This window comes from Pleuronectes platessa, chromosome 10, assembly GCF_947347685.1.
Source record: "Pleuronectes platessa chromosome 10, fPlePla1.1, whole genome shotgun sequence".
Lineage (NCBI taxonomy): Eukaryota > Metazoa > Chordata > Actinopteri > Pleuronectiformes > Pleuronectidae > Pleuronectes > Pleuronectes platessa.
Window position 1 is genome coordinate 7,768,905 of NC_070635.1, and position 18,412 is coordinate 7,787,316.

General features: G+C 46.7%; 1 protein-coding gene across 2 annotated transcripts; it reads right to left on the bottom strand.

The window, feature by feature from the left end:
- Nucleotides 1–6,537: 6,537 nt before the first annotated feature.
- On the bottom strand, nucleotides 6,538–9,485 carry cited4b (Cbp/p300-interacting transactivator, with Glu/Asp-rich carboxy-terminal domain, 4b). 2 transcript variants are annotated; one of them, XM_053432057.1, is made up of 2 exons: nucleotides 9,171–9,485; nucleotides 6,538–8,269 (listed from the first exon to the last, which is right to left on the bottom strand). In XM_053432057.1, exon 2 carries the CDS (start codon nucleotides 8,262–8,264, stop codon nucleotides 7,428–7,430), a length of 837 nt encoding a protein of 278 aa, XP_053288032.1. In that variant the 5' UTR covers nucleotides 8,265–8,269; nucleotides 9,171–9,485; the 3' UTR covers nucleotides 6,538–7,427. The 2 variants fall into 2 exon arrangements, with proteins under 2 accessions (XP_053288032.1, XP_053288031.1); XM_053432056.1 differs by having other exon boundaries at nucleotides 6,538–8,273; nucleotides 9,171–9,477.
- Nucleotides 9,486–18,412: the final 8,927 nt, after the last annotated feature.

An 18,412-nucleotide genomic window follows, 5' to 3' on the forward strand; every position in this document is an offset into this window, starting at 1 on the left:
CGTGGCTGATGCCTGTGCTTCTTGATGTGTAATAGTAGCCAAAGTGTTGTGCATGAAGCCGGGGCTATTTATAGAAGTAACAGCTCCTGGTGCCGCATATTGTGTTTGCGAAGGTTGTGTAGCCAGTTTTCACTTCGGATGTTGATCAGGTGTCGCTCTGGTTTTGCTGATGGTGCAGCAGGAGGAAAAAGCATCAAGGTGAATTTCCATCATTACAGTTTTGGCCTATTTGACAAAAAAAAAAAAAAAAGGTTAGATAATCGTCACCGTTATGTCCCAGTGTCCAAGCTTTTATATTTTTCAACATTTCTCAATGCACAGCCCCTGAGTCACCTGCTGTGTGTTCCCCCAACTGTCACACACACACACACACACACACACACTATTCAGAGCGGGGGAGACAGTTTCAGTGTGTGTGAGAGGAAGCGGATCAGTCAGAGCTGTAAGAATAAAAAACACAGCTTTCTCAAGTCCTCGCTTCAGGTGTCGTGCTGTAGCATAAACATTCCATTGCTGTGTGCAGGAACACCACGTGGACAGAGAGAAGCTGCTCGGTCCGCCACCTTCTCTCCACGCTGAATTCCCAGCATGCCCTTGGGCAGTCATTGGAGGTGGAGATGATTCTGAGAACTCGGCTACAGATTAATTCAGCTGGATTTCTTTGTCAGGTTGATGTTTCGATCGTTTTTTTTCCAGATTGTGCAAAGTCCTGGTTTGCAACACATGAGCAGATTTTTCTTGGTTATGTATTTAGTGCCTGAAGGGCCTGTTCAGCCATGGAGGTCATGTTTTTGTTTGAGTTTGTCTGTTAGCTGGCAGGATCACGCTTAAACTACTGGACTGATTACCACAGAACTTAGTGGAAAGATGTAATATCAGTCAGGGAAGGATTATTAAATGATGGTGAAGATCCAGATCAAAGTGTGGATTCAGGGATTCCCCAAAAACGATTTAATATTAAAGCATTTTGCACCATATTCTCAAAAAAACCTGGCATGTTCATGAGACTTATATTTATCCAGATCTAGTGAATTTAAATGTGGTTTCAAAGGGGACTGCTGGGCCCTTGGCGGAGGAATGCACCCTTCTACTTCAGAATATGTTAATCCTCAAGGATTCAGAGCTAATTATTTTGAGTATATGAAGAGAAAAAAAGTAAAAATGGAGTCGCACCCAAGAAGAACTGTGACGTCTCCAGGAACAACTGGTCCCTGAACTGTCTGTTTGTGTCTTTACTCGGAAACTATGTTTGTGACACATGACACCGACGGCCACGGATTTGCTTCAAATCAAATTAGATTTCATCACTTTCCGTAAACGAGGCCGCAGACCTGCTTCGCTCGCTGGTCTCCTGTGACTCTCGGTTGGGAGATCACATCTGCAGAGAACTCCGTCTTGACCCCCCCCCCCCCCCCCCATACACACTCGGACCCCACGAGCTACAGATGGTTGCGAGCCACCTCGTGTCAGGATTGTCTTGCGAGGAGTATTGGTCACATGGCAGCGTGGCAGGCTATAATCTATCAGTGAGGAGGAAAAGGAGGCAGAAATCTCACATCAACGCATAAAACTATTTAGAAAAAGCGTGCACATGACTTTTCTTGGCATAAACACGCCGCTTCTTCTGTATATTTAGATTCCACCAACAGGATAACGCTTGTAACGCCCGACAAGAACTGCTCTCTTGTACGAATTCCACCCGGCCTGTTACTCTGTCTTTGGTATAGCATGTGCTTGCCACTGTCACCAGATTAGCACGCAGGCTTAAAGCCCTGCACACAAAGACACTGTGTACAGAACATAGCTCGTGCTAATTCTGTTTCCCTCTTTTCTGACCTGCGAACCTGTAATTCTGCTGCGCTGAGACAAACCGCTCCCCCCCCCCCCCACTGCTAGTAGCTGTGACTTATCATGTTTGTTGACAGCGTGGCATTCAAGTCTGCATTATGTCGAGCAGTGAGGTGCAATAACAGGAACACTGTGGTGGAGTTAACACCCTCGCTGACACTTTTTCAACAAGAACAAAAAAAAAAATCACAATTCAAGCTTTACAAGTGTAATATTAGTTTCACAGTTCCTTATTGGATTATTTGACATTGCACCGCAAGTGTTGCTGTTCCCATGTCAGCTCCTTGATAAATGTTGGCATTTCTTTATAATCTGCTTGGCGGGGGTTTTGACACGTGTTGGAATGCCAAACACTAAAGCAGGCCCTGAGATTATATGTGGTGTGAATTACACGATAAAAAACAATGAAATTCTTAAAAAAAAACAAAAACATATCGAGTCACGTTTTTATCAATACGACTGGAGGTCCCCCGAGGCGTTGAGATAACACCAGGGTTTAGTTTCTGCCACTGCCGTGAAAAAACCAGCATCCCCGCTCAGTTTGGCCCGAGCGTGTAAATCACACAAGCCTTAAATATTTACCACCTTTAGACATTGTTGGAACACCTCGATGTGCTTGAGCCGCCTCGACGGAGACGTGTCAGCTGTGTGCAGCAAAATCAATTATTTACAACCCCCCCCCTCTGTTTTTTTTACTTCGAAGAGCTGGCAAACCATTCAACCCCAGATTTGTGGGGGGGGGGGGGGGGGGGGGGGGGTCAGAGGAGGAGTCTCCAGTCACTAGGCAACCTCTGTGTCACCTGCACCAACATGCCGGGACCGGCCGCTTCCCCCCCCCCCCCGGAGGCCGCAGGTACAGAACTGCATCGAAAAAACCTCTTCAGCTGGATTCATATGGAAAACAAAACAATTACAGCTAAACTATGCGGCTCCAGGAAAGAAAGTGTGATGTGATTATATCACTTTTTCCCTCGTTGCAGGGAGGAGGAGGGTTTTTTCCCTTTTTCTTTTTTTCTTTTGTCACTTTCAAGCTATAAGTTGCCGAGCTTTACTTTCGACTAAAACGAGCCCAGAAGCAGAATCCAACAGTGCAACGACTGATGTCTTCCAGAGGAGGCCTGTTGCATTGAAATATCTTGTGATGTGTGAGCATGGGAGGGGGGGGGACTGAAAGGAAGGGGAGGGCGAGAGCAGCGTCCAATAACATCACAAGTCAAGTGGAGAGGGCCGACTGTTCAGCTAGAAAATCAGGAAGTTCGGCTTGAGCAACATGTCCACTGGATGAACCCTGCCCCCGAGGGATCCGCTGTTTATTTACCCCCTGCCAGGACGCGCACGTACATGCAAGCCGCCACACACACACACACAAACACACACAAACACACACACACACAGACACAACATCACAAAAACGTGACAAAAAACCTCCAAACGCTCTTGTTAAAGCAGACGAGTTCAAACACGCTCTCTCTCTCTCTTCACACAACAACCACACACACACAGACAGAGACGTGCCCCTTGTTGTCGATAATAACTCATCCTCTCAACTGGGAAACTCAAGTGCTCACTTTCACTGTGTGTGTCAGTCTTTTGTTTTACAGTCATTGACACACACATGGGAGATTATTGAAGTGACACATGTTATTTTTGTACATCTCAAAACTAACCCACAAATTGAGAGGTAACACTCAGATTTAGTGTTTTAGACAAAACCTCGAGGATATAAGTTGCATTTGCTTCCTGGTGTTTCTCTCAGGTCTGCCCCGCGCTCGGTAGGAGCTGGTGTAAGGATCACAACGACCACAGTTGAGACATAAACCCTTTATCTTCGCCTGGCTCCACACTGATACTGAGGCATCCCTGTCTGCCTGTTTGATCAGCTTGTGTGCTGATGCTGTGCGTGTGCACGTGAAGACCTGGCCATGCGTGACAGCAGCAAACGACCACCTATCTGCACAGCACTGAGGCTGAGATTACCTCCAGCTCAGGCTTGGCACCAGCTGTACCAGAGCCTGGAGAGAGTGAAGCAGACAGCATTAAATGCACAGAGGTGTACGGCTCATTTACAGATATTGAGCAGAAGAGAGGAATGTGCATAATGTTTATTGAAGGGTTTTTCGATGGAGTCATAAAAGGATTGTGGGAAAACCCAGCTGAGAAATCCCCGAAGAGCGAAAAAGAAAAAAATCCCTCCACCTAATTTCTAATTGCAGCCTGGAGAAATCCTTACATTTCTTATCTTTTGTCTCTTTCACTTTGCCTCTCGATCAGAGAGTGGCTTTCGGTCTGTGACTGATATCGAGAAACGCCACCACAGGAAGCGTGTGTGTTCGAGCAGTTGCTGTGGGTGGGCTGGGAAACGAGAGAGCATGAAAAAACAGAAGTAACTGTAAATGTCTCGGAGTGTCCCACCCTGCTTAGCCTGCGTCTAGACCGGCCTCTCGGCGCGGCAGTCATAACAAGGGATTGGGAGAGCAAACACGGGCTGGTTGGCGTGTTTAGCCGTTCGCCCTATGGAGTCACCACCAGGCGAGCAAACCTCTGCATTTAATTGGGGCTAAACAAGGAGCTCGCGGTGCAGCATGTAATTATGAGATATATACGAGGAGACAGAGTTCCGACCGAGTGCCAGCGTGCCCCGTGTGCACCAGGAGACCATCTCACCAGATTGGCACCGGGCAAAGGGACCCGCAACCGTTACTGAGCGCCGCGTCGTGCCAAGGCTGCTGGCCTACTTATGAGCCATTCTCTAGATAGTGTCAAGCCAAGAAAATACACACAGGCATTCTTTCTCTAGTTGTGCGGACACTCTGAGGCATAACGCAACGCTAAGCCCCTTACCCTCAACTTAACCATCACAACTACATACCAAACCCTTATCCTGCAGCCTAAACCTTATTCTAACCCGAAAAACAAGCCCTAACCCTTAAAAATTACTTGAAGAGGACTCTGCTAAATATTCTCCCAATGGTTTTGAATGAAACTACCATAGAAAGACGTATACCTATTTGAAACAAGCCCATATTCAGGTCGACCTATATCCGGTCAGATCCTCCCTGTTACCTTTTTTTTTTTAAATGTCCTTTAACACAATTCGTCGAGTGAAGAATAATTTCAGCCGATATAAGAGCGGAACTGATTCGGATATTGTGCAAACTCCATTTCTGGTTTGGCACAACACAATCTCATCCCCCCCGACCCCCCCTGGATGCCCGTGACGCTGCTGAAGATGCCTTTGTTGACGATGTGAAAAGCTAAATGTGGCGGTGACATTCCCAACATGACCTTAATCAGGCGTTTTCATGGCCCGCAGGCACAAAACAATCCAACACTCACCCACCGCAGAGAATTTCTTTACCCTCAATTCACAATGAACGCAATTAGACCAGGAAAATAGTTTTGTTCCTGCGACTGTTGTGGTGTTAGGGGCTTGTTGTGGATAGGCTGTTTGTTAAACGATGTTATTGTTTAATGGCAGAAAGTCTTGTTTTTTCTGGCCATCTGCTGTGTGACCCGGGAAAAATGGAGCACAAAACCTTGTTTCTTCAGATTCCACTACAGCCCAGTAGGAAAGACAACACCTTAATCTGCCGGTTTGTTTACACCGACACAAACAAGACGCCATATTGCCTCCCCAGTGTGATTTTACATAGCATGCCGGCGTGACGAGCAAAGCAACAGCGTCTGCCCCACTTACACAGACATCGATTCGTCTCTGAATCTCTTAGTACCTCGGCTGCCGGCATTAAAGGTGGAACAACAATCCCCCCCCCACACTCCATGTTCTTACTTTGGTATCATACGGAACCGTGAGATGGAATAAAGGCTGAACATTCCCGCCTCGAGCTGGCCGTGTAAAAGAGGCTACTGGCTTTGAGCCAGGGCTTACAAGCTTTAAGTCACTTAAACCCCCATCAAGGTAAGCATTGTTTGACCCCCCCCCCCTCACTCACGTTACTCTTTACACGCAGCGAAGAAACAAATGTTTCGGGCGCCACCGAGAAAAACCAGTGTCATTCAAATCAAATGCTGCTACCATGACAACCTTTATGGGAATGTTTACCAGCTCTAATGTCAGGGCACGGGGTCCGCACCCGAACTAAATGTTACACGCTGAAGCTCCATTTGAATATCGCTCCCTGGGAAGTCCTATCAGATGCATACTGACTTGATACACTGCTCTTTTTGTGTGTACTTATCACCATGTGTCAATCACGCCCCTGTTAGAGACACTGTGCCTTTTTAGCGAGGGAGATGGTAAATTGAGCAAACAGCGCCCGTCAAGCTGAGCATGACCTTTTCCTGATATCATCAAATGGTTGGTTACCAAAGACACGCGGCCTGTAGCTAAATATCTGATGAGGAGGAATAGTTGTTGCATGAAACCCTTCGTCCTCGGGTCCTACAGCGAGCAAGCCTGATTGGACGAGCGGTTGTGGAGAAAAATCGAAAGACGGACAGAGATCCCTCCATTAGGAGTCGGGAGTGGGCTAATGAAAACCCGGGAGATTTAGAGCCGAGTAGATATCCCTCCACAAAAAGCATAAATATTACATCTGCTTTAACGTTTCCAGCCCAGACTTGAAAGAAACTGAGGTTTCCCTTCACCCACAGGTTGACCTTAGCACTTAGCTGGCCCTCCACTGCCCAGGGGGAAGAGCCGTGCAATGAATGGAAAAGCAGGCCACATTTCTATCCAGGCCATCTTTATTGATCCTCAAAACCCCTTTCACAAAGACCATCCCCCCATCTTGACCACAAAAAAAAGGGGACAATATAAACAACCAATAAATAAGAATCTGCGTGATTAAGGCGGTTCTACAGCTCCAATAGAACACAACAGTGTGGACATGTTGGAGTTTTACAGCTTCATACAGTACAAGCAGTAGATTTTCAAGAACATCACATCTAAAAAGGCAGCACTTTACCAAAGTGAACCGTTTTTTAAATCTGGATGAGACTTCCATTCAAATGACATAACATGTACTTGTGTGGTGTCTGACTATACTGAGAGAAAATTCTGGCTCCTTTACGATTACCTTGTTGTTTTTTAATATCAGGCCAAATAGAATGGGAAACAAAACCATGAGCAGGGAACTTAAATTTAATTTCCTCCCCCATTTACTCTCAGGAAATAAAATTAAAATCATTAAAACCCCTTGGTTCCCATAATGGAGACGAGGGTTGTTCTTTATATCAGTTTTCTCAGTCAGGAACAAATAAATACGCCTTTTTACTGGTAAACTGTGGTGGAGTCTTGGAAGCTACACAGTGTCAAAGCATTGTTCAAAGTGGCTTTTTCAGAGAATTTCAGCATTAAGTACATTCATGTCCAGGAAATGGGAGAAGTGGAACAACGGGCCTTAAAGCCAGCCACCCTCTGGCCACAAGCACACACGAGACTGTGCATTCACCACGGATATCCAAAGTTCTCTTCTGTGCACCTGCGCCTCAACTCGCTTTAGTTGTAAAGGGAGGAGCCTCCAAAGTAAAAAGAGGAGAGACGAGCACCTGTTATCCATCCTGGACGATTCTCACTCTCCTGTGTCCGCTTGTGCCTCTTGGCAAATCAGGTCCTCTCAGCAACTCACGGTGCTGGGCTGCTGTTTGCTGACAAAGTCCGAAATAAAGTCAAACTCATTCTGGCCCAGGAAGAGTTCTGGCAGCTCCTGGACCCGGTCCAGACCCAGCTCCATGACCAGCGAGGTCAGGACCTCCTCGTCGATCATATCCGCATCCATGCCGTTCAGTGCCAGGGCCGGCCCGGCCATGTGCTGCATGCTAGCCAGCTGAGCCGGGTTCACACGATACTGTGTTGTGGGCCCCATGTGGTTACCACCCATAGGCCCCAGTGGGTGTCCGTGGTACTGGGTGTTGAGTTTCTGCAGCTGCATGCTGGCCATGAGCTGTTGGGACGTTAACCCTCCATTCGCGAACTGTTGCTGCTGCTGTGGGTGCTGCTGCTGTTGTTGTTGTTGTTGTTGCGGGTGCTGTTGTTGTTGCTGTGGGTGCTGCTGCTGCTGCGGGTGCTGGGCTTGTTGCTGGTGCTGCTGCTGTGGGTGCATGTGATGCTGCTGCTGCTGCGGATGATGCTGCTGCTGTTGTTGTTGTTGTTGGGGCTGGCCATTGTACATCATGTTACCTGAGGTCATCTGGTGGTGACCCATCTGGGCCCCGTTCAGCTGCCCGCTCATGGGCCCGCCCACCATGCCCTGCCGCTGCCTCATGGCGGTCTCCATGTTGGCCTGGGCGCCGCCGTAGTGCATCATCTGGCCGTTGGGCAGCGCCCTCATGCCCTGCTGGTTGGCGTGCTGCTGGTGACCCGCCTGCAGGCCGCCGTTCATGCCCATCCTGTAACCGTGGAGACTGGCGCCCGCTGAGCTGTGATTCATGGGCATCATCAGATGTTCTGCCATGCCGCCTGTCTGAGAGCAGAGGAGACACGGTTATGAGATCAGTGTAAAAAAAAAACACATTGGTAACGGCTGACATGACGTGCACAGATTTACACGTCCATGTGATTCACTATCAAACTGGTTACAGATACACAACAATGAGGTTAATGTTGTCACGTGTGTTTAATATATTTCTGTGCTTCAAAACCAGTTCCTTATCCAGACTAGTGACCTTTTTCTATGGTGACCACAGGCTTCACCTGCAACAAAGGCACAGTTTTCCTTGGAACGACACAATCCCACCTCAAGTTAAACCAGTGGGAAATTAAATATCTGCAACACTGAAGCCCTTCCTAAACCAGCCTCCTCTCTTTGTGCCTGTGGGTTTATGGACGCCCCGGGTTTGACATCACGGGTCCACATACATTGTTTGGGTGCGTGTTTAACAGCTGGGATCATCCGTGCACGAACGGGATCGACAAAACGGGAGACACAAAAAAACGCGTGCATGTCGTAATGCGTTGCTTTAAATCCAATCTTCTATGTTGCACGCCAGGCTACGAGGGGTGGGTGGTGGGGGGGGAATCGGTTACATTTTACGCACGTATGGTTGCAACAAAGAACACTGACATCATGCAACATCTCCCCACAACAGCTGAATCGCCACATTTCTAACAAGGCAGAGAATCCAACAAAGGGCTCCTGGTCTCCTGCGATCACGCACCAACCCCCCCGACTGCTCAGACCGTTTCCCCCCCCTCCACCCGAAAAGCTGCGGACTAACAAGATCCGTTTGTCGAGTTTGAAACAGGGGGAACGCAAACAATGGAGCGAGCGAGCGAGCAGCAGCCCCGTAGACCACCGCGGACCAGAGAGAAGGAAAAACCCTAAACGACTCGCGTTCAAATACAGAATCCAGCCACTCACCCTTTTCCTCTACGTTTCCACAAAGTTGCGCGACTTGGCGTCAGCTCCTGTGCGTAAAAAAGGGGGCCGTGTTCCTCTGCAGGGCGACGCTCCTCTCCGGATTACACTGGGTTATTCCACTGGGTTACGCTTCATGCTCGGGCGCGGACGGTGTGCACAAAGACTGCCGCATCAGATCTTGAAACGACTGCCTATTTTCTGGGTCAACTCAGGGATTATGTACATGTAAAAAGCTCAGAGGAAGGCAGCCGGGGAGAGGTGGAGCCTCGGTCCTGCCTCTCCTTTGTTCCTATTGGCCCTACTTAATATAATTGTGCATGGGCGTAGAAAGAAAAAGAGAGAGAGAGAGAGAGGGAGACAGAGAGGGAGAGAAGGGGGCTATTGGAGAGCTGTGACACAGTGGCTAATTTAAATATCCTCCTCCCCTCCGTTTCTCTTTGAAAGAACATTTGGACATCTTGTTTGTCTTCATGAGTAACTGCCGCTGTCTTCACTTTGTGCAATACAGGATTTGTAAATCACTTTAAGACATAGATAGATAGATAGATAGATAGATAGATAGATAGATAGATAGATAGATTAGTGTTTGTTTTATGTCTATTTATGTTTTATGCATATATATAAGAGTATACATGTTTGTTTGTATGATAGATAGTGTTTTTTGTTATCTCTGTATTATGCATGCAAGTAGGAGTCAGCCTACACTTGTATCTGATAGTAAGTGCCAAACATACGTGCCATAACATTAGGCTTGAAATTCATGTTCCCAATTTGACTACACCAACTTGTTTATTTGGCCTGTGTGTGTGTGTGTGTGTGTGTGTATTTGTGTGTTACTCAGTGTGTGCCTGTACACTTCATCTCCAGGATGACTGAGATCACTGTTGGTCCATGTGACCCACCAGTCGGCTGTGTTCGCCTCAGCCAGGCAGCAGAGGGAGGGCAGAGGAATGTGGCCTGTGTGCTATTCTAGGCCACACTGGCTGCAGCAGCAGCAGGAGCAGTGTAACTACTGCTGTGCATGTGTGTGTTTGTACCTCCACTCTGCAGATGCACACGTCTCTTGATTGCCCACTTCAGGACAATGACCTCTTGCCTGCAATTGCAAATGAATGGAACCTCTTGGAGAGAGAGAGCCAATCCATTGTCGGGGGGAATTTGTCTATAAATGGGCAACCACTGTCAGGCGCTTGTCATTGTTTGACATTGTCCGGCCACTTTAAGCCAGTGTTAATAAGCCACTCCCAGGTGTTGGGTGCTCTCTGAGAAACTCACCCAGCTAGTCAGTCCAAACGAAACAGAATCAACATAAGGCTTTGTTGTGCTGTGATCAACTCAGCTCACTTGTTATAGCATTTGTGTTCTGCAGTCTGTGACCATTTGACAAACAGTAGCATTTTTTTAAATCCATCAAAAACATCTTTGTTGTGTAACCCAGGGCCAAAAGCTTCTAATGGTGTCATTTTGCACTACAGAACAAGTAATGTGCCCCGAATCCTCTGGAGCTCACCACTCATATGACTGTGTCTCTTTAAAACCTGAGACATTCAAATGGAATTCCAGACAGCCGTGACTGTGGTGAAAGTTATGTGGTTTGTAATTATATATCCATCGGGTTGTTGTGATTAGATAATGGATGCACTGCAGTCGGGCCACCTGAAGGCTTCTTTTTTTTTGCTGTATTTTTCCTAGATTTATCCACCGCTGTCATGTAATCTATGGTTTAAAGGATGAGCGTCCACAAAACTCATCTTAAGCTGTTTATTGATTTCTATAGTCGTGCCAGAGTGTGTCTGTGTGGTTGCATTTCCAGGAGAAAGGGCAAGAGACAGAGATCCGGCTCCGTTGTCGTCGAGTCATTCTGCTGGTTTCGCTTGTTTACACTACACCGAACAAAGTTGTCATGTTGCTGCCACAGTGATTTTAAATAGCATGATGGTATTTTGGAATCAGAGGCGTGACGTGTCACACAACAGCATTGGCATCCTGTCCCACCAGACTGGCTCTCTCCTTAACATACACGTGAACTGTGACAACCAATTACGCCCATGCCATGTACACGCCTTCTATGCAGAACAACAATGCAAGTTAAAGGAACATTCCCACATTTAATAGGCCTCGGCTACAACCAATCTACTTTAGAGGTTTATCTCTGTTTTTACATTTTTCATCAAAGATTTTGAGCGACAACAGAGAACGCTGGTGGCTTCCTTTTAGTTTCGACATCTCAGGCCTGTGTTGTTGATGGGCAGAAAGGCAGACATTTTGAAATGATAATGTAATCTCCCTAATTTGCTTCCTGATTGGTCCCTATTAGTCTAAACCTGACGAGCAGCAGTGAATACATGGCATTGCTGTCACTGTAGGTCCACTGAAAGAAATCTCTTCTCTTACCATTCAACATCGCTGTTCGTAGTATTATCTGTAACAAGCTGTACACAATCTGCTTCCTGTTTACATTCGGTATGCACATACCTGCTGCGCGTCGCATATTTGTGTCCATGCATCCTCAGCAAATCACTGTGAGCCTTTTTAAACTGTGGTGGGGCGTTGCCCAACCAACCTACTGGGTACATCATCTGCACACTGTCTGTGTTGGGTGACTTCAATATTTCCAGGTATCTTTCAGCTTCCTACCCAGGTCGTTCATGTGAGACTTCAAGAAAGCCGATGTTCATGGCCCTTCAACAGGGTCTGGGAACGTGTGGAGAACGCTGTGTAGTGGATCTCTGTTGATACACACTGAGGAAACACCTGCAAGATGACACATGTGACAACAGACCACATCCCTGGGTCTGCAAGTTAGTAGAGGACAGGTTGAAAGAAATGTAACACCAACTACCAGAGAACAAGGAAGTGGAACCAGATATTACCTTTCGGCCGCCAAACAACAAGCCAACTCTGTTTGGTTTTTCCTACTTGTGCATACCAAACACACGTAATGACAGACCCGAGATCAGCTGTAGACGTGCATTTTCATAGTTGCACACAAGATGAGGCGTTGCTGGGTCATATCATCTCACCAGTCATTACATCTGTCCTGGATCTTTGTGTAGGGTTAAGTAACACTCAAATTATGTTGGTTGTCGGTTGCTATATTTTTATTTTGTGTGCATCTGCCACAAAAACTCCTGGATAGGTTACAATGGAATTAAGTGGAAGTACGCAGTGTGGGTCAGGGGAAGAACCCACTTCATTTTGATTCAGATCTGTGTCAGTGGGCAACTCCATTTTCTCTCACTGTCTGTGACACTGTAAGATTGGACGATTTCCTTGATTTCTTAGACAATAATTCAAGGGAATTTTGTACAGATCAAAATAAAAAAAAAAAGTGGTTTCATAAGGGGAATGTTGGGTCTATGTGGAGGTGTGCGCTCTACTGGGTGCCATTCTGGTTTCATTTGACTTAACAAGAAAAGGAATTGAAATTTTCCTCATCATATAATTTATATACTTGAATTATAATAGTAGCACTTCCTGTAATGCTTTATTTACTCTGTGTTCTCTGAGATGACATATCATGTGAGATCAGATGGACAAAGTGACAGGAAGCTCCTCGCACTATGAGCTACAGTAATCATCAACCATAAGATACGTGCCTAATTTCCTGCAAGTCATCTTCAATCTGTGTCAGCAACAACTAATAGTCACTGATCTCAGACCAGCTGACTCAATCCTACCCACCTGACTAATCCTGCCAGCACAGTCTCTGCCAGCGATGACTGGCAGTGTCAGCACTGAATCTAACCTCGTGGCTTCATAGAGGTGGAGCCATGTGAGTGAGAACGATGTTGCCACATCCTTCAAATGAATTGGTTTTGCTTGCATCATATGAATGCATCATATCTATAATCCCTTCCTGGAAAACAATGTGTTAGCTCATTTAGGATAAAACAAAATGAAATGTGGTTTAATACCTGGAAATGATTTGGGCGCCAGTAGGAAATTGTAAAATTTCCACTACCTCTAATTATGGTGATTTATGAATTCAATACTTTTTACTTGTTGCGTTCACTGGACTTAATTAGCTCGACATAAAATTCTTAGAACAATACTTGAATATAAATAGCCAACTTCAAACATACTGTAAGTTTGCCTTGAAGATCTTGATTCAACACATGAATGGACAGAATTACTTTAAGCCTGTATTCTTTTATCATTGCTACACAGCAATCAACATGAATGGAAAAGCCACATCCCCCCCCCCAAGATGTGAAACCAAAAGTCAGTTTGCCTCCCTCTCCCTCTCTTGGTGTGGGGGAGGGTTGTTATTGTTCTGGTAAATGGGAGAGTCTCTATAAATACTCCCAAGGCTTCCTTCTCCATCTCAGCCACCAATCAACAGACACCGTTCGGCCGAGCAGCTGAGAGAGGGCAACAAGCCTGAGTCAAGGCTACCGGGGGAGGGAGGGAGGGAAGGAAGGGAGTGGGGGGAGGGTCTGACTCAAACATACCGTGGGGGAGAGAGGGGGTGAGGGATGTTGGAAGAAACTGCCACTCATCACAGACCTGAGGCCACAAAGTTTTTTTGGGGGGGGGAGGCCTGAGAGAAAGTAGTGATTTGGTTGGGCGGGGGTGGTCTCGACAAACCACATGAGAGGAGGTTTCCAACAACTTTTCTGAGTGATGAGCACTTTTGCTCCATAAGTGCCGCCATGACTTCCTTCCTATCAACTTTGCTGTTTGACAGCAGTGCACTTGACTGGTTTTGTTTTTACATTCTGACTTTGTGCCGCTTGAATAGCTTCTGTCGGACTTAACTTTATACGACTTGTAACAGGATACAAATAAAGAATGGTGTAGTAAATAGAAATGGGATTTTAGATTGTCCATGAGGAAAAAATAGAGCCAATCGATGCAATTTATTACATAAAATCAAATCCGCTATTTTTTTAGTTCATTTTCAGCTTGCTCAGTTGTATTGATTTAATATCCATGAAATATTAACACGGCTTCATCATAGCACAGCAGCCCAATGATGCACCTTCTGCATGTGTGTGTGAATGAGTGAATGGAAAGAAACCTTCTCTGCAAAGCGCTGTGAGTGGTCATCAAGACTAGAAAAGCTTTTTATTAATACAAACCATTAACAAAATAGAATTTGTGCTGGGTTGGAGAAATAGTTGTGAGGCCGAGGTGTTTATATCTAATTCTGAAACGCCACGTTCGACAGATGACGTGAAAATCCATAGAGGTGAGACATGGTTTAGGTTAACTGCGAACACACTCCTGATACTGACACCTAAAGAGTCTCAGTGAGCTTCCAGATAAACCCACTTGTCAAATCGTCATATCTTCAGCATCTGACAGTGTAGTAATAGAATTCTAACCCTGGGGCTGAGACCCAGCCGCCTGGTTATTCAAGACAAGAACTAGTTTATCAGGTCTGTATGGGTGAGCAGTGTAATTGGGTACTATAAATGGCCATAATAAAGTATTTTAACAACTTTAAGATGAAGTAATTTGTTACACTTACTTTTATCTAAACCGGGAAATAAAGTCCTAAGAAAAGAAGTCTAAAACAAGCAGTGTAAATGTCACGAAACTCACTGATTACTGTCAAACTTTCACTTCTTCAGTTTAACCCGAGTTTAGATATTAATATTTGCATATACAACCCACAAAGCCACTTTCCCACAGGTCACAAAAACCAACTCTCAATAAGTTCTGCCTTTTGTCTGCAGTGGGACTGATAACAATCAGAATTCACTCCTGGGTCAAATCACTCTGCAGTAGACACAAGTTATCATTGGCTCGGGCTCCGTTTGGCAGTGATTGAAACATGGCAGCCTGGTGTACGTGCTAATGTCTTCTTCATCTCCTTTACTTTCACATTCTAGCCAATGACAGGCCTTTTTTTATCAGGATGTTAAGATGCACTTTGAACTTCTGGAAGTTGAAGTGGAAATAACCATGAGCGTTTGTGTCCTCGATGTTTATTACATCTTAGGAACAACGTGTATCAGCAATTTTTTTTTTTTACATAACATTATTATGTCACTTGACAGCAGCTGTTATCCAACTTACAACTTATATTTAGCGCATTGAACATCTATGAAGGGCCATTTAGGGGTTCGGTATCTTGCCCAAGGACACTTTGGAATGCAGATGGGGAAGACTGAGGATTGAACCGTCAACCTTTCCTGTGGACTACCACTCAGCCTCAGCCAGCTGCCCCTTATTTTCTTCGTATCGTGCAACACTAGCCTGACAGCGATGTTTCCAAAACGTTGGTTTCTGACATTTTTCAAGAAACAGAAAGGCAAACAGGAAAGGAGTCAATTGTCTTTTTAGCGGGTTTATCCTCTCCACACCCGAGAGCAAAACCCAGGTGGCCTCATGGAAGGCTGTCAGCAATTGTCTGACGTTATCACCATTTGTCTGATTTATCCTCCCTGCTCTGTGACTACGGATCTTGACCACAGCTGTGAGTGTGGCTCAGAACAGGTAGAAACACTTCTACCGTCAGACGTGGTCCCATGACATTAATAATGCTGAAGTGGAGTGGTGGAAGGAAACGCGTTGTCATAGTGTCCAAAAGAATGCTAAGTTCCCGTTAGCGGAGAAACCTGAGAGCGTGCAGGGACGTCTGAGGCCGCAGATAACCACTGAAACAACTTTACCATGATGGCAAAGACATGATAAGGAGCTTTGTGCCTGCAGGGGTTCACTGTCTCCGCTGATGACTTAATGCAAACTGTATAAACATGACTGGATCCCTCCTCGGTCTCATGTTTCCAGGCTTGGCTCATTACCAAGCCGTGTCAGTCATTTACAGTCAGCACCACAAGCCCACTGCCTGCATTTCCAAGCAATACCGTTCTCCAGCGTTTACTAGCCTGAGGGATCATTGTCGACACAAACACTAATCATGTCCCCTTCGCTGCACTTCCTGCCTCACAGCCACTCACCATGTTTCCAGTTACCTCTAGGAACGTGCGCGCCTCCGAGCGAGAGGAGCGGGGGGGGGGGGGGGGGGGGGGGGGGGGATGCACGCGGCTAAATGGACAACAGGAGCTCGCACAACCTGTCAAACAAGTTACTTTTATGGGAGGAGGGAGCAGGAGAGCGACGGCGGGAAGAATGACCTATTAATCATTCATTATCTCCCAGCACTGTTAATGAGGTGACGACTCTTAAATAATTAGCAATGTGACTGAAGCATATTTCCATAGCGATGGCCTCAGGACATGGAGGGCATTGGAGGAAGAATGGGGAAGGGAATAAGGGATGCACCAGGCACCAAAAAAAAAAAAAAAGGAACAGTCCCCTACACCAGCTTAGCAAACCAATAAGTGTCCTGATGTGGGGCCTCTGGGAGGCTTGGACCCGGAGATAGAGATGGACATCGGAGAAGAGAGATAAGGAGGCTGGAGGCAACATTGAGTCAAGACTGAGACAAGGAGGAAACAACACATTGAAATAGTTATGTCTACAGTATATGTAGTGGGCGTTTAAGTTGTTCGCCCAGCAGCATTCATTATCCGTCTGTCTCATTTGAAGAGGGGCCGGCCGAGGCCTTCAGGCTTCTCTGACACACAAATCAATGGGGAGCTGCGACCGACTGGCACCCCAGCCTACCATGGGCCCATTCATCTTGCGCAAAATACACAAAAGAGCAGACCATGAGCCACATTCTTGACATCCAACCTCATCACCCCCACTACCCTCCCACCCCCCCCCCCCTGGCCCTGACTCGCGCCCCTCCCCCCAACGCCTCACACCAGCCAGCCAGGGCAGACAGGAGCTGCTGTGCTACACCACCTCACTGGCTGCCTGGCTGCCTGGCTGGCTGGCTGGGGTTGTTTGGTGGAGGAAGGGATGCAAGGAGGGAAGGGAGGGTGTGGGAAAGAGGGGGCAGGGATGTTTTCTCTCCAGTCAGCTAATTGACTCACAGATGTCAGGAGGAGCCGGGTTTGTGGCGGGGCTAGAGCACCCTGTGACACGCTTCCCCTCCACAAACAAACACACCCATGCGCACGTATGCAGTCCAGGACCTCGCACACGCCCCGCACACATGCATGCACTCGTACCTATGGCCTTACCCCGTCTGCGTCTCCTGCACTCACCTCCTCAGTAAACAGATACGCCTCCGTGTCAGGAAGGTGGACTTCTATTTTCTCTCAACGCGTAAATATGACAGTGAGCTGTGAGGCAACTCTACCTCTGTGATACAAAAACACCAGGAACTGACAGGGCTTTTGTGCAACAGTAAGAATCCTGATTGTCCACGGCATAATTTCATTTTTCTGTTCCCCATCTGCGGAGCCGCTCTGGCTGTCAAGCCGAAGCAGGGCTCCTCTTCTGATGCATCGGTGCAATAACACTTGAGGCAGTTGAAACGCTGCACAACCTATGAAATGACCTATTTTCCAGCCACGGTTTTGTGTCTCGCCCTGTTTGTGCACTGTAGTTTCATCACCTACATGTGTGCAGTGCAGAATCCAAATGTCTCCTCTGAAACCACTGACAGCTGTGTGTCTCTGTGTGTGAGTGTGTGTGTGTATGTTGTTGTGTGTGTGAGTGTGCGTCTGTCAGCGCGTTCACATGTTTGTGTGTTCCAGCTAGACTGTTAAACAGCTGAGTCCAAATTGAAAGTCAGCGCTGTCACTCTCTATATTTACCAAATGACTCACCCGCAGCAGAAATCTGTTTGGACACACAGTTAGTATTCAAGCAGTTTGTGACGGCATCTTGGACAGCGGCAAAAACAATTAAGAGGGTGAAAGTGTGTGAGAACGATGAGGAGTAACAGTGGTGCTCTGCTCATATGCTAAACAACAGGGTCAACGTCTGGTCTCGGGGGTGGTGATAAAAATACAACCAGGCTCTGAAAGGCACTATATGCTTTCCACAACAGTTGAGGGATCTGTACATTTTCAGAAGTTTCCGTCCTCCAGAGGGACGTTGTGGAAAGCAATCATGCTGTACGAGCGAGAAAACACAAATAATGCATTATTGTGTTTCTCCCCAAAAGCTCTGTGTCTGGATGAAGTTCCCCTTATGGTCTTTGTCCTTTGGACCTCCCATCATGAGCTCTGTTATTGGTTCACACTGTGTTGTTGGAGTTTTTCCCCCCTCGACACGTATTGGCTGCAGACTTCTAAATATATCAAGCGTTTCAGTACTTGCACGGCTCTCTGACCCTAGAAAGGCAGGAGACGCTAATGGGATTACTGGGATATTCCAGTGGTGAATAGAAGTAACAATGTGCTTGGTGGTAGCCTATAGTCATTTCTTTT

Coding starts and splice junctions, on each gene's coding strand:
- cited4b (XM_053432057.1), bottom strand. CDS start 8,264: ATGGCAGAACATCTGATGATGCCCATGAATCACAGCTCAGCGGGCGCC.